The sequence below is a fragment of the Dendronephthya gigantea genome, unplaced genomic scaffold (assembly GCF_004324835.1).
Source record: "Dendronephthya gigantea isolate DGI-Jeju-01 unplaced genomic scaffold, DenGig_1.0 000297F, whole genome shotgun sequence".
In the NCBI taxonomy this organism is placed as follows: domain Eukaryota; kingdom Metazoa; phylum Cnidaria; class Anthozoa; order Malacalcyonacea; family Nephtheidae; genus Dendronephthya; species Dendronephthya gigantea.
The window spans coordinates 52,625-69,006 of NW_021163307.1; the positions used below are offsets into that span (position 1 = coordinate 52,625).

A 16,382-nucleotide genomic window follows, 5' to 3' on the forward strand; every position below is an offset into this window, starting at 1 on the left:
TGAAACTCAGAGTAGCTAAGCTAGTCTTTTAATAAATAAATAAATATATATATATATATATATATGTATATATATGAACAAATTATATATATATATATATATATATATATATATATATATATATATATTTATATGTATATATATATATATATATATATATATATATATATATATATATATATATATATATAGTCTTTATTATGAAGGTTGTCACCTGGAAATATATATAAATACGTAAATATCGATCACGTTATTGTACTGCATACGTTAATTTTATGGGGAATCGTTGAAAATTTATCTTGAAAATTTTTCAAATGTCATGCTAAGGTGAACAATATTGATAATAATAAAGAAACAAGAGGTAAGTGAACAAAATAAGCCATGTTTAACGGTCACGTGATTGATATTAATATATTTGTATATATATTGACATGGACAACCTTAATGATAACGACTATATATATATATATATATATGGTTATATATATATAAAAATTGCTTGTCAACTAGAGAGATATTATTCGAACATAACCACTGCTTTGTATTTTTTAATATCCCGTGGATATTCATCCGACACCGGAACTCCCTGTCTGATAGCTATTCATCCGACATGATGCGCATTCGTGTTCTGCGCAGTTTAATTACACGTGCGATAATTCATCGAACACGGGGGCACGCATCAAATGTAAAAATGGCGGATAAAGACATTGGGTTGAAAGTAGGCCAAAAGTTCTCGTCTTTTGAGGAGGTTAAGGTTGCAATCGCTCGCTATGAAGAAACGAATTACGTTAACTTGTATGTCAACGATTCAAGGTCAATTGTTTCAGCGCTAAAACGAACCCCAGAGAAGGTTTTTAAACCCGAGTTGAAATACTTCTATCTGAACTACACTTGTGTTGCTGGTGGTAGTAGAACATTTAAGTCCAAATCGAAAGGAGCAAGGCCGAACCAAAGGTTAGTTTTTTCTTTCTTTATACATAAGTAAACCTGTTTAGAAATGTTGTTTTGTGTACTGAATACTTTGAATTTTCTCTGTTGTCTAAAGCACATTTAGAAAGGGCTGCCCCATGCAAGTGAAGCTTCGAGTTAGCAAAGATGGCAATTTTTTGGAGGTGGTTGTTTTGAATGAAACTCACAATCATGAGTGTGATGAGGTATGTTGTGTGGTGTTATTGAGCTACTAAGTATATTCGAAGTGGCGATTATTTACGGACCTGTAAACAGACTTTTCCAAGCTATATTTAAGGCTCAGTTACAGGAAAAAAACATAATACAAAACAATTAAAACGAAGAGGACGGCAAAGATCACAGTCCAACGCCTTGTCATACATGTGCACCCCTATGGCTATAAGGGAGTGTTCATTATTTATGGTTGGGAGGCAGCTAGTTCATTAGGAGGGGGAGGCAAAAGAAGTTTGCTGTTTGCTTTTTGGGGGGGTCACCAGAGTTTGAAGATGGCTAGTTGAAGGGGGGTCATAAAAGTTTTTGTTCACTCAACAAAATGCGTTACTATGAAGCTTACTAACCTTACATGACTAAGATCTCTATTTTTTAGGTATCATTTAAACACTTTCCAAAGCAAAGGAGGCTAAATGAGGAAACAGTTAATGAGACAAATAAATTGTTAAAAATGAAATGCAACAAAAAGATTTTACAGAGTCATTTGCAGAAGATAAGTGGAAAGGTGGTAACAGGTCGTGACATTTCCAACATGAGGGCAAAAATTTCAGCCAGCAAGTGTAATCGAAATGACATTGAACAGCTGGTAAAAAAACTTAGCGAAAATGAAGGTTAGTTCTTTGCAACAGAAGGGTTATATATGGGAAAAGAACTGAGGTATAGCTTCCTATTTAAACATGTTACTAGTACACTTGTTTAATATCAGTAGAATTTCCCATTTTCCCCTCATCCATAATATTAGATGGATCAATTGCAGTTCGCCACCAAATCATGTTTAGCTGATATTGTTTTTGAGTTGTAGGCAGGATAAATAATCATATAATCATAATTAAAAAATAATTGTACCTTAGGTGCTACTGCCAAAGTTGTTGTCGATGACGAGAATAACCTGCTGGGTTTATACTATCAGGATAAACCAATGAAGGCTGCATATGATTCATTCCCTGAAATTGTTTTCATTGATGCTACTTACAAACTGAATGAGCTAAAAATGCCGTTGTATGTAATGCTTGGAGAAGATGGCAATGGCGAAAGTGAGATTTTCTGCACATTCATTGTATCCAGTGAAGAGAAACCAACCATTCAAAAAATGGTGCAGATCTTTAAAGATCACAATCCTTCATGGACAGGGACAAAAACAGTCATGACTGACAAAGACTTTGTTGAACGTCAAGTATTAAAAGAAGAGTTTCCTTGTGTTCACTTGGCTATATGTCTTTTCCATACCCAGAGGACTTTCAGGAGGGAGGTAACATGTGATAAAATGGGGATCACAGCAGAACAACGAAACCTGTGTCTGGAAATATTCCAGAAGATGACATATGCAAATAGTGAGAATGAGTATCAGAATTTGTGCAAAGATCTAGAGAGAACAAAAGTCCCAAGTGTCTTGGAATACTTCAGGAAGAATTGGGACAAAGAACACCATGAATGGGTTGAGGGTCTAAAGTCTGCTAACTTGACATTCCTGAACCGAACTAACAACAGGTATGTATGCGAATAGAAATCTTTAGAAAGGATATATCTTTAGAAACTCTACTCGATTAAAAAAAGGGAAAATCTAATTTCGTGATCACTTTCCTTTGAAATAAAAGGTCTCAACTGAACTGAATACATTCTGGCTGAACTTATACAGTAATTGAAGTGATCGCAAAGATAGATTGCATAATATTTCACCACAGCACTATTTGCTTATTTGTGAGAGATAAGACTAAAGAGTTCTATCCTTGAACAAATTTTTAGATTAGAATCCTTGAATCAAAAGATCAAGACTGTGTGCTCTAGAAATATGAGCCTTGGCCAGTTTTATGAAGAACTTCTGGTCGTGTTTCAATCCATTAGGACTCTACGTGACCATAAGGCAATTACATTATTGCAAAAACGACCTGTTTCCCTGTATGCTGAAGGTACAGCAGAAGCCAAATATATGAAAGTCTTAACCCCTTATGCATTTGGATTTGTGATGCAACAGCTAGAGTTAGCCGCCAAAGTTAAAAGCATTCGCAGAAAGGATTCTGAAGCTGCCACTGAATTTGAAGTTGATGCATCATCTGGCAAACTAACAGTGTCCGACTGTAACTGTGAGTGCATGTTCTTTACAGCAATGATGCTTCCTTGCCGACATATCTTTGCTGTTCGTAGAAATTTGGAGAAAGATGCTTTTGACATTTCTATTTGTGCTACAAGGTGGACAATAAGTTACTATAAGTCAAAACACTATGTCCTCAAAAGTTGCGATGGAAAGAAGTTTTGCTCAACTCCAGATGAAGCTGCTCCATTATGTATTGAACAACATACAAAAAAGCGGATCTTGTCACAACATGAAAAGTACAGGAAAGCTTTTGCAACGTGTCAAACTTTGGCATCATGTGTGTCAGAGTTTCCTATGCGGGAATTCCATGAAAAGGCTGCTGTCTTGGAGAAGATTTTGATGTATTGGAGAAATGGTGATGAAGTTGTTGTTCAAAAGGTTTCACATGATGACAGTGAGGGTATGTTATTTTAATAGATGTTTAGTGAAAAACAAGTTAACATGCTCAAACATGGTACTTAACGAATTGCTCTAACTGCATGTCAGTGCCCCACCCACCCCCAATCCTTCTCCCATTTTTAACTAATCCTCCATTATATCTATAAATACATTTAGAGAGTCGGGTGTTTGCCCAAAATGACAAGACCGCTGGAGTGATGCAGTTAAAAACACCTGAAAGACAGGGTAACTATAATAATGTTCCCAGTGGCTATTTTAAAACACTCAATGGGCGATATTTCAATTTTTCGGTTCTTATGATGTTACTGGTACTTCTTTAGAAAACCAGCAAACCATAACAGATGAGGCGGAAATGAGTGATGCAACATCTGGAGTGATACCTTCAAATATTGGAAAAACACAGGGTCATGCTAGAATTGGTAAAAAACAAATTTAGCCATGTGTCTCCATTATAACTGCTTTATAAGTTCAATATTCATAACACACTGGCAAGTATTGCAGCATTATTTTCATTTTTCAGACGTTATAACAGGTGAAATTGAAGTGAGCAATCCACAAACTGAGCGGGATAGCAAGATCAAAATCCCTCCTGTTATGCCTAAACGTGGCCGTCCAAAAGGAGCTGACCTAACAGTGATTGGGATACCAAGAAAGAGGTTTAAGGCAAACGAAAAGTCTGGAAAGAGTAGGCCAACACCTTTCATGAAAAAGCCAGCTACAGTTAAGGATAAAAGTGAGAGTTGGATACAAACATACTGTCAATTTTTGGTTGAACTATGACTGGTGGCCTCCCTGACTGCACTAACTTCTTCCCCCCCCCTTCAAAAAAAATATAATATCGACTTGCCACTTTTACATGAGGTAATGTTAATCAGCCCTTGCAAGGTTTATGCAAACAAATAACAAAGGTTGACAAACACCAGGCAATTTTAGTGATGCAGGCACTTTTAGTGATGCAAACATGTACCCAGCTGTTTTTAATGAAATAACCATTTTTATGTAGTCATGTTGTCTTGGCTGCTGTCGAAAAATGATGTTACCTCAGCCCTCCATGGTGATATTATTGATGAGACCGCTGTGGAAGTCCGACCGGAAAAAGTGCACCCTGCCTTAATTGATGAAAATGTGAATGTGCTGAGGCTTAGACCGTATTTCAACAAAGATGCCTGGTTATTGGTAAGCCAGGTACTTGATCAAGTGAGAAAGGATCCAACTTGGCTTTGTGAAGTTTGTAAGAGTGATGTTGAGGAAAGTTGTGTGTCATGTGACAGTTGTTTGAACTGGTTTCACTTTGAATGTGTGGCATTAAAGAAAGCTCCTAAGGCAAAACATTGGTTTTGCAGGAAATGCTGTGCTGAAAGTTGACTTTATAGTATAAAGAATACATATCAAAATAATACTCAATGTATTGTTATTGTTGTAGTTATTTGTCAGTCATATCACTTATTAAAAGTATATTAATTAAAAGATTTTAATGACTGTAAAACTTTCAAATGAACACCCTAAATTTTGCCTTTTCATGTATTCCTCCAATTATGGCTCCAAATCTGACCAGAGTTTAATACAAGGAAAGTAAAAAATTGATGCCTTATTCAAAATAGACACAGTGGCTGTACCTCAACAGAGGTTAGTTGCCTAAAGCAAATAATTACAGTCTGTGACTGATTTACTGCCCAATAGCCTAATTTTTATAATTATGCAAGGCAATTGAAGATTTGTTGGTGACAAAATGAGAAACAAGAAAATGAGTAACATTAATGCAGCCACTAAATATTATTTTTTTTGTTTTACATACTCTAAAATTTTCGGAATTCTGTGTAATCTACCTCCAAAATGCTAGAAAACACATTTCAGGGTTTGCTACCTAGGGAAGCATGCCCCACCCCCCCAAAGCAAACTGACCCTGGTTGATAACTTACTATCTTATCTATACTTATCCATCACTAAATTAATATAAAACATTAAATGTTGTTTATTTGGGAAATAAAATGCATGCAACAGATTTAATAAAAATGTGAAAACTTATACGGAACTCAACAAGATGAATGCATAAGAAGATACGATTTTTGAAACTCCAATGAGTTTCCAACTTCTGGTTGAAAACTCTGAAGAAAACTCTTGGTGATATTCAATGAAATAGCGTGTTTCTTTTCTATTACGAAATTTGTCGAAAAAATAGTGCTTTGTTGAACGTGTCCGACACGATGTCGCAAGAATAACCATTCCATCAATCCCCGTACGACAAAAAACACTCAAAAATATTAAAGTCGATATTTTCCTTTTTGCGCATGCGCTACATGAATGTCGGATGAATAGCTATCAGACAGGGAGTTCCGGTGTCGGATGAATATCCACGGGTTTTTTAATATCACTTTATTCACAAACGTTTTCGCTCTCTTAGCTCTTCAGGTGATAAATGATGACAGTGGTTATTAATTTTTGTTTACTTACATATAGTGTAATATGATACATCCTATTTAGTGTGACTATGTTAAAGTTGTGTTATTTACAAAGATAAAATTAGCATGCATTAATAGTCTGCATGTTGTGGCACGATATCGTTCAGCTTCATTAAGCATGTTTTAGAACTGAGTAAATTTTACAAAACTTACTATTTTTTACCACGCTGAGTCCGAATCCGAAGAGTTCCCAAGTTGTAGACCCGCAGTTCTTTTGTATTTTGCAGTTTTAATAGTCACTCTTTATAAATAACATGCCGCCATCTTTAATTTATTCCGTGCCTATTCACAAAATTCCATTCGTTACACTTCCTTAAATTATGCTCCAGTCCAACAATTTAAGACCGAGTAAAACTTTTAAATGATGGAATCTAATCTCGTGGACCTCAATAATAGAACTGGATGACCCACCCCAAGATTCTTTTTTAACAAAAGTCAAAAACAGCTTTCAAAACACAAAAAATTAGATAATTTGGTAGTTTTAAAAGTTTTAAATGTAAATTAACAAAATGGCAGTTGATGCGGGATCATCTCCCTGCATTGTTCACTTTGAAGGCAAACTTGGTCCTCAAAAACAATTGTCAAATGAAACATTGAAAACAATAGTTAATCGAAGAGGAGAATGGCTTGAACTGACACCGCAGAAATTGGTGTTTAAGACGTTTCAACCCGAAAATCTAATCGCTGGTTCACAATTGTGCATTTCTGTATCGCCCTATCAAAGAGAAACCTTTTGAATATCTTAAAAAAGTTCAATTTTTCTTCTGAATACGCATTCTGCAATCTTTTGACAGCTCATCATACACATCTGACCGCTGTGAAATGGCCATTTTGAGGCTTAAAGTATACACAAGGTTATTAATTCAGACGATTCGTTTTTACCGTGAGCAAGCTTCAAATCTTTTGTGCAAGACATATTTTCTTGAATATTTATAAATCTTTTTCCTCACCAAGTTTGAAGTCTAAGTATCGAGAATTGCGGCTAAGCCTATACCAATTTCCGCGGTGTCGCTTGAACTTCCTAGGCATGAAAAATACAATACGTGCAGGAACATTGCCGAGAGGTCTTTTGAATATATATCTGATGGTATAAAAGATGTCCATGAGCTATCTGGTGTTATGTCGTATCATCTGACATGTTATCGAAGTTTCACGGACATCACTAAACTAGAAAGAGCCCGGAAAATAGCTGCAAGTTCTGTAACTTCAAGAAGCTGTAGTACTAATATGGATGAACATGAAGATCCAGTTGAAAAAGTGCAGCGTACAACTAGGCAATCCTTTGGTCTGAAGTGTGCGAAAGGGGCAACGTCGACGTCGTCTAATGTTCTTCCAAAATGCTGTTTGATTTGTAAAGAGTCTGGACCAATATATGTAACTAATACGGTACGAATTTTAAGAATTCATTAAGATGATAGGTGCTTGGTGGAGCAAGAATGTTTTATAAAAATATTGAAAAGGCTGTAACGTGGCTTTACCCACTTTAATTTTTCTATTGCAGGCTTCGAAAAAACGCGTAAAACAAGATCTATCTCTTGCACAAACTGTAACTGCTGGGATACTACTCAAGGCTGCTGAAATGAGAAATGATGAAAGTGTTCTCGTACATATCAGAGGAAAAGATTGCGTTGCAATTGAAGCAAGATATCATAAAAAATGCTACCAGAAGTACACGAAAAGCTTGTCAAACATGACCAATGCAAAACCGCCAGTTATCGAACCCACGGTTTATGACAAAGCATTTGAGATTTTCTGTTTAAACATCATGGAGAAAAGAATAATCCACAAAAAAGAAATATTGCTTCTGAGTTATCTTCTCAGGAAATTCATTGGCATTATTAAAGAAGTTGACGGTAGTGATGTCCCATACCAAGGCGCGCGTCTAAAGAAGAGGATCTTATCACGGTACCCCCAGATAGTCTTCCATGCGTCTAAGACAATGACAAAAGGAACGCTTGTGTACTCTGACGACTATGTACCTGGAGAGGTTGCAGATGACGAGCTGAAAGTGGATCGAAGTGATAGCGAAGAGGAGGACGATGAGGAAGAACCTGAAAACGGAATAGGAGAAAGTTCAAACCGAAATGTCCTTGATATCGAGCCACACCAATTTTTTTACGTAGCAATGGAAGTTAGAAAGATGCTGAAGGAGAGTAAGGGCGTAGACCAATGGCCCCCTGACTCAAATGACCTGACCCTAGAACGTGCAATAGAATCAATCCCTATCAAGCTGTTCAACTTTATCGCGTGGACACTGGGATATTCAAACGAACCAATATTTGATGAAAGAGTGGTAATGTGTCGCAGTCAAATTTGCAAAATCGTTTCAATATGTCAAGATCTTGTTTATGCTGAAGCAAAAGGGAAGAAGCAGACGCAAAAATCACTGGCTCTCGGTATTACTGTACGCCAAATTTCTGGATCAGCGAAGCTCATCAACATTTTACATGGACTTGGCCACTCAGTTTCATCGTCTACTGTGTGCAAACATGACTCGGCACTCGCTTCAATTAGTAATGCATCTGATCATTATTCCGAGGAATACCAATGTTGGAGTCTTTACCACGATTGTTTGGGATAATAACGATTTCAATGAAGAAACTCTTACCGGTAAAGGTACCACCCATGTTACAAACGGAATCTTAATTCAACGAGGAGAGCCTGCTAATAACCGTAAAGTGATCGTGAGTAAGAAGTTACGTACTTTGAAAATTCCTGATCATTATATTCAACCATACATCAGCACAAAGAAAGGCGTACCATCACTATGTCGAGATAGCTCTGAACTTGATTTAGACATTCACAACAATCATAAACTCCAACTACCTGGGATAAATCTCGACTTTGCTTACATAGTGTGCCGAATATGCTCGTTTGATATTGGAGATATCATACCGGGATGGACAGGATTTAATAGTCAGTTGGTTGAAAATGTTCCTGATGTATCCAACATCGGTTATCTTCCGGTGATCGATAGCCCAGCCACAGATTTGGCAACGGTCAACGAGATGCTGAAACAGAGTATTTCCATTAGCCAACGCCTCCAGCTTCCTGAAATCGTTCTTGTATTTGATGAAGCCATCTATGCAAAAGCCCAAATGATAAGATGGAAAGAAGAAGAATTTACAAATCGGATTGTCGTTCGACTTGGAGAATTTCATACAATTATGTCGTACTGCAGTGGAATTGGAAAGATTTTCAGGGATGCTGGGCTAAAGGTAATACATTGTGAATGTTCGCTGCAGTTATGGTAATTTCATTTCTAATCCCATGTTTAATTCCATGTGCTATTTCATATTTTAGGATATACTGATAGAATCCGAATTAGTTGCATCTGGCTCTGTAAATGGGGTTCTTACAGATAAGCATTACAACCGTTGTGTCAGAGCGCATAAAGTGGTATTCGAGGCAATGCAACGGCTTCGTTTTTGGCATTTTACGAGTCTCTATCAGACAACGAAGTCGAGGAGCTGAGTTCTTTCAGTGTTGAATTGCTCAGCCGTTCTAACGAAACCCTGCCTGAATTCTGCTTGACTGACGATCGTTTCATGGCTTGGAAAAAGGCGTTCGATTTTTTCGTAAAGAAGCGTAGTGAAGAAAACCCTACCTTTTTGTTTTGGTCTACTTACATCGACATGGTGCAGTTGTTGTTACTGTTCATTCGAGCAACAAGAACGTCCAACTGGCAGTTACATCTTTCAGTTCTGAGGTCAATAATCCCATGGTTTTTTGCAACCGATCGAGTAAACTATTCCCGATATGGGCCCTGCTACTGGCTGGAAATGTCTTTACTCGAAAGCACTCATCCCTGTAAGTTTTTGAATGACGTCAAAGTTCTTATTATAAATTTATTGCATTGACAGAGAATGAATCAAGAGTGAACGAATCTTTACCAGAAAGCTGGGGTAATGCACAAATTATAATTATATTTAAAAAAAATCTACCTGCATTGTTATAACCTTCTTACAGATGTTGCTGAAAATATTGAAGATAACTGGACTGTCCAAAGACAGAAAGACCGTCAATTCTCCAGCGTTCCGTGCGATCAGACAATCGAACAAACCTTAAACAGGGATTCCAAGATGAAAGGTGGCTTAGTTGGTTTTACTTTGAATAGAGGAGCAGTTCACCGCTGGATTTTGGGGCAGAGTGAAAGAAGTGCAATCTCGAGAAAGTGTCAAGACATGGCAAATATGTCAGAAGTAGAAAGGTATTTGTTAAAATTAAAGTATCTTTTGATTTTTTAATTTTATCATAGCCAGCTTTTAAATGAATCATGAAAACTCTATTGTGAACTGTAAAATCTGGTTACAATCGTCGTATTCACAATCTTTTCCAGGGGACTGAAAGACTTGGATAAAACTAGAATAAAGTATGCTGCAAATGCTGTCGCAGACGTTATGGAGTTAGTCAATACAACGATAAACCCTTTCGATAACGAGTATTAATCTCTTGTGCATCTGTGTAATAGATCTGTCGCTTCTGATGATGTTGAATCTGACATGAAGAACATGTACGAAAGAGGTGAAGCTGCAGCAGTAAGCTATATTGAGACAAATATCCTTTCGGAGAAGCCTGACATCTACACACCAATTAAGAAGATGAACTTACGAACATTCTCTTCCATGAACAAAAATGTTACAAGTAAGACAAAGAAAGGTGAGATTGTAGCGTTGAAGAATTCAAAGAATCTGTTTGCTAAGATGATCCTCATAGCAAGAAGTCGAGATCTGGATATGAAAGATGTTCTGCAGTATTCGTTGAGGCCGTTCCCATTACCTTTGGCAACAGCGGAAGGGAACCTTGTGAAGACCGCTAAATCGAAGTTTGTCAACATAATTGAAAGTGAAACACAAAATGCGTTCATAGAAAGCGTAGAAGGTGAAAGTGCTCTGATCCTTGATGCAATGGCCATACTTCAGACAGTGAAAATAACTTCAAGCACGTTCGGCGAGCTGGCGCATAGTGTTTTAATGAAAATTATAAAGATGGCAACATTGTCTGGATCGAAAAGAGTTGATTTCGTTGGTGACCGGTATCCAACACACAGCATCAAAAACCTTGAAAGGGAGAAACGTAGTGAAGGTGGATCATTCTTGATGAAGATTTACGGTGAACAACAGCGTATTCCACGTCAGTGGAAAAAGTTTTTATCCAATGGAAAAAACAAAGAAGAGTTGATGAATTTTATTTTCGCAACTTGGAGAACAGCAAATCCTGAACTGCTAAATGGTGTCGAGGTTTTCATGACACACGAAAAAGAATGCCACAAATTAACAGATTCGACTAATGTAATGATCTGCTCTAACATCGAAGAACTAACATGTGATCATGAAGAAGCAGACTCAAGAATGGTACGTACCGACTTTATTTATCGAGGGTAAAACAAACATTTAACTTTTCTTTAGGTATGCCATGCCAAAAACGCATCACTATTGTACCCGAATGTCATCATCAAAAGTCCCGATACGGATGTGTTTTTCATTGCTTTGAATGGTACTTCCGATATCAATGCACAGATATTCTTTGAGACAGGAAATCAAAACAAAAGAAGAATCATTTCCCTTGAAAAGGTGAAGCCACACGTAGGTGCGCTTGGATTTTCCGCATTTATTGGATTTCACAAATTCACAGGTATATTTGATAAAATATAATATAATATAAAAATACAATAAAAACTATATTTTATTAGCTGAATCAGTTGCACACTTATATTCCACCGATATTTAGTAATAGCCTTGCCTTTGTTGGTGCAGTACACTATACGTCTTAACCCAGAGTGCAAGGAACTGGCCTAGTCAAACTGGAAGACACGAAAGCACTCTAGAGCTTCTACAGTCAACAACATTCTATTCAGTTCCCTTTATTCTGTTAATCGTAATGTCCACCTCGAAATTTAAGGTTGTGACACTACAAGTTCATTTTATGGGAAAGGAAAAGCCACTGCTCTGAAAGTAGCAAGAAGCAAAGACGCTCATTTATCCTGTTTCGCAAATTTGGGGGTATCCGTATCGCCATCAGATGATCTGATACTTCAGCTATCTAATTACGTGTGCCACCTTTACGGGTATGAAAACCAGTATGATGTAAACCTAGTCCGGTACCTTGCGTTCAAAGCTGGAAAATACGAGGAAGAGATGCTGCCACCTAACAAAGATTCGCGTTTACTACACATTTATCGCGCCGTTTATCAGTGTTGTATCTGGAGAAATGCTACACAACGCATTCTTAACCTTCCAAATTTCACTGAGCATGTTTGGAATATTGACGAGAGTGGAAAGGTCTGTGTGAGTTGGATGAATCTTCCTCCAGCTCCAGACTCTATTCTTATGTTGGTAAACTGTAAATGTACTAAGGGATGTGAAAACAATCGATGTTCGTGCCACAAATCTGGCTTAAAGTGTACCGATGCGTGCAAATGTAGCGACTGCAAGAACGCTAAAACAAACAGCGAGGATACAGATGATTCTGATAATGACGTGTTTGAGTGCAGCAGTTTCTCAAGCGATAGTGACCATGAAAGCGATTGGTAAAACGCGTTTACATCCCCATTCGAACGATTCTCTGCCCCTGTTGGAACAAATAACCATCCAGTTCTATTATTGAGGTCCACGAGATTAGATTCCATCATTTAAAAGTTTTACTCGGTCATAAAATTGTTGGACTGGAGCATAATTTAAGGAAGTGTAACGAATGGAATTTTGTGAATAGGCACGGAATAAATTAAAGATGGCGGCATGTTATTTATGATTTTTATGAAGAGTGACTATTAAAACTGCAAAATACAAAAAAACTGCGGGTCTACAACTTGGGAACTCTTCGGATTCGGATTCAGCGTGGTAAAAAATGGTAAGTTTTGTAAAAATTACTCAGTTCTAAAACATGCTTAATGAAACTTGTTTTCCTGTTACATTTTTGGGACACAACGTACGGACTATAAACTCCTTTTTCATAATGACAAAAGAAAATCAAAACATTTCCGTGCAAAAACCAGTCGAAGCGTAACATAAAACTTCGGAAGTTGTATGAGACGTCTGATGTTATATTTCATGGTAATTAATAATTAAAATAATTTACCATAACACTGACTATAGATGAGTGACTTAACTTCCAGAAAAAGGTAGGAATCTTGTCGTATTTCTGCCAAAATTATGAGGGTAAACTTTGATTCTTTAAAAATGTACGGCCGTTGCGAGTTGCTATGACTACAGTGTTTCCACGTGCAGAAAAACATCCCCATACTTTTCTCAATTTCTTTTTCTCACTATACCATGATGTACCCTCCAAAACCCCCAACCCACATAAATTTTCTAACAATGATGTTATCATCCCCATGCTTAACTAATTCTGTTCAACCGAGGCGAGGGGTTGCTGCATGCATGTATTTCTAGTACTATTTTAATCGAATTAAGCCTTCTCGACGTATTGCTAAAACGCTCGACCGCGAGAAATATAAAACACAATTGATTGACATAAGAGCTTGCAGTTGCCTAAAGCACCTATATTTAGCTTCGCTCGGGCTATAAAGAAACGCGAACTTTTACCCGCCAAATATCACCGCCCGCCATATTTGCCCGAAGACGGCCTGCAGAGGAGATTTACATGTTTACGACAGATGGCCAAAATGATTGACACTAAGATTACTGCATTAATTATTCACCGAAACTGTCTAGCTTGGAAGGAAAAGTCTTTGATATTTGCGAAAAGCCAAAAATTATATTTACTCATATGTTCTTGTGGCAAAAATCAAATACTCATCCACGCATGGAAGGTGATATCTCCTATTTTTACAATTATGTTAATATGCATTCATATCCTGAGCAAAATAAACCCTTGCGTAGCCATAATATATTAAGCTTAGGTCTAGCTAGTTCAGGTAATTGTTGGGCAGAACTGCATGAATATACGAATAAGCACCCCCCAATTACTGTTCCAGTTTCGGCAGTTTCGGCCCTGCTCGCCATGCACTTCGTGAAATTAAAATCGTAAAATTCTCGTCGCGTTGGCGGATCGCGTCGGGTGAGTGTCGGCGTTTATCGTGACAATATCGCCTTTGTCAGCGAAGAAAATATTCTACTTGTACAACAAACTGTGCCACATCCGTCACGCTACTTCGCACTTCGCCCAGGATTAAAAAGTTAAACCATGCATCAAGCTGGCAGGGTTCATTTTTTATCAATTTTAACGCAGGATTAGCAGCGAAACACATATAAAGTGAATTGTCACATGAAACAAACACAATAATATTTTAGTGATAACTGCGATCGAACTTTGACCTCGATCTGCGGTTAGTTGAGCCATTTACAATCGAACTTATCAGCATTTATAATTTGTATTTTAACTCAATTTGTGTGGCCATTCAAATAACATTGAATAAAACGTATTTTAAAATCCCATAGCTAAAATTAGTTACACTGGCATTGAAATGCTATTTACCGTATCTATACTTATGCAAATGCTCTTTTTTATTAAAAATATTGGAGCTTTGGACTCGGTTGAATCGAAGATTAAACATAAAATCACCCATCTAAAAGTTATGTTAATAAAAGAATATAAATATTACTGTTTATTTTACACATTGAGTGACTTTCGTGGAAAATAAAGAAATTTAAAGTGCGAAATTTCGAACTTCCACGTTTTTCTGAACTGATCGACTTAAGATTATATAAACTATACAGAGCTTGTGGCAGAATCGATATCAAGTGAGTAATTTCCACTGAACAATTTGGGAATAAAACGAGAACGCACAATATACTTTCAGACAAATAAATTATTTTCGAAAGTTGCACATTGAAATATTGCACACTTTGTCTTTGACCATAATAAACAAATGCATAGTAACATTAATATTATACGAACTGTTAAACGAACAACCGGCAGAATATAACGACAATAACGTCTGAATTAACATGCTTCCTCTCTGGCAATGAAATCTACCCAACGAAAAACCCATTTATTGTGACAGTCAGGCCTGTTTGGCATTCAAACATACAATATAATAACGCGATATAGCGATACACAATGCCTCATACTGAACAATGAGCACATGATAATACAGTCGCATCTGAGTTCTGTCGCGCTGAAGCAAATTACTCTGATTATTCGACGTTATTTATTAATATCGTACCTTCAATTCAATTGTTTATACCATAAAACATCATAAGGATTCACGATACAGCGTCGTAGCTAAACGAATATTTTTGATAATAAAATTTTAGTAATCTTAGGGTCCGATTAAATTTTTAATTATTCATGTTGCCACTGAACTATATAGTGATTGCTGGAGGGAGTGCTGTTGACTCAGAAAAACTAAAACAAGAAACATGGCGGATTTTTTCGTGCTGACGCCAGCTGATATAAGGCCGTTTGACGAGTCGAGAGCAGATTAATGTCGACACGTCATCTGCTGACGCCTAGCAGGTCTATGGTTCTGATAAAAACTTGTGACAGATTTGAGAGATTTCAGAAGTTAGTAACTCTTATCGTAACGTCAACTTATCCAAGGCGTTGCCTCAGATTAATTTATTGGATCAGCCTTTATTGGTTAAACAAACAATTTTTTTGTTTTTTAACTAAATTACATTGATCAAAACAGATTTATCTCAGACGACGAATGTTAAAATTCAGGAGCGGTTAGTTTTAACATTCAGTTTTTACAAGAGCGGAAAATTCACTGACTTGAACGTTGAGATAGTTGAAGTAGATTGCTCGAGTTGAAATATCTGAATAATCAATTTGGAAAACAGAAATATTCCAAAGAAACTAACTCAGAATATAGGAGAGTAGGACAGGCATGCATGTGTACATAATATGAGCACGAAAAATTTACGAGCAGTCTGCTGATATTACTCTAATGAGTTTGCATGGTGACATCAATAAGTAAATTAGCGTGTAGGTACATCAGGTAAGTATTTAATACTGCAAAGCTTTCGGTGCATTAAACTGGGCCTTTTTCAGTGCAATTGTGTGACTGCACATCTACACGTCACTTAATTATCACGTTCGTCCATAGGCAGCCCAATGGCGACTCGGCGGATTTTTTTTTCGTAAGCAATCGAAAGCATCCCAAACAATCGAGAGCATCAATATTACGTCACGGAAAACGGGCTTAGTTTGCCTTTCGGGCAAGCACGCGTTCCACGCGAGACTTTATTCAAGGCGTGATATATTCGGAAAGTCGCAAACGTTGTAAATTTTACTGCATATTTTGTTTAAGTTTTTTAATATAACTATATATGATTTATACGATGATT

The 16,382-nt window shown here is 37.0% G+C and overlaps 2 protein-coding genes across 2 annotated transcripts; both read left to right on the top strand.

Moving 5' to 3' along the window:
- The first annotated feature begins 608 nt into the window (after positions 1-608).
- Positions 609-1,691, top strand: LOC114541513. Its single transcript, XM_028561427.1, has 4 exons — positions 609-954; positions 1,046-1,154; positions 1,556-1,637; positions 1,678-1,691. The coding sequence occupies exons 1-4, from the start codon at positions 611-613 to the stop codon at positions 1,689-1,691; spliced, it is 549 nt and encodes a 182-aa protein (XP_028417228.1). The 5' UTR covers positions 609-610.
- On the top strand, positions 1,692-3,685 carry LOC114541514 (zinc finger SWIM domain-containing protein 3-like). The gene is made up of 3 exons (XM_028561428.1): positions 1,692-1,790; positions 2,031-2,667; positions 2,923-3,685. Exons 1-3 carry the CDS (start codon positions 1,712-1,714, stop codon positions 3,683-3,685), a joined length of 1,479 nt encoding a protein of 492 aa, XP_028417229.1. The 5' UTR covers positions 1,692-1,711.
- The last annotated feature ends 12,697 nt before the right edge of the window (positions 3,686-16,382 follow it).

Bases quoted from the DNA above. Each gene is read 5' to 3' on its own strand.
- LOC114541513 (XM_028561427.1), top strand. From the start codon at position 611: ATGATGCGCATTCGTGTTCTGCGCAGTTTAATTACACGTGCGATAATT. The intron at 955-1,045 runs GTTAGTTTTTTC...TGTTGTCTAAAG, and splicing joins GGAGCAAGGCCGAACCAAAG to CACATTTAGAAAGGGCTGCC. The intron at 1,155-1,555 runs GTATGTTGTGTG...TCTATTTTTTAG, and splicing joins ACAATCATGAGTGTGATGAG to GTATCATTTAAACACTTTCC.
- LOC114541514 (XM_028561428.1), top strand. From the start codon at position 1,712: ATGAGGGCAAAAATTTCAGCCAGCAAGTGTAATCGAAATGACATTGAA. The intron at 1,791-2,030 runs GTTAGTTCTTTG...ATTGTACCTTAG, and splicing joins AAAACTTAGCGAAAATGAAG to GTGCTACTGCCAAAGTTGTT. The intron at 2,668-2,922 runs GTATGTATGCGA...ACAAATTTTTAG, and splicing joins CTGAACCGAACTAACAACAG to ATTAGAATCCTTGAATCAAA.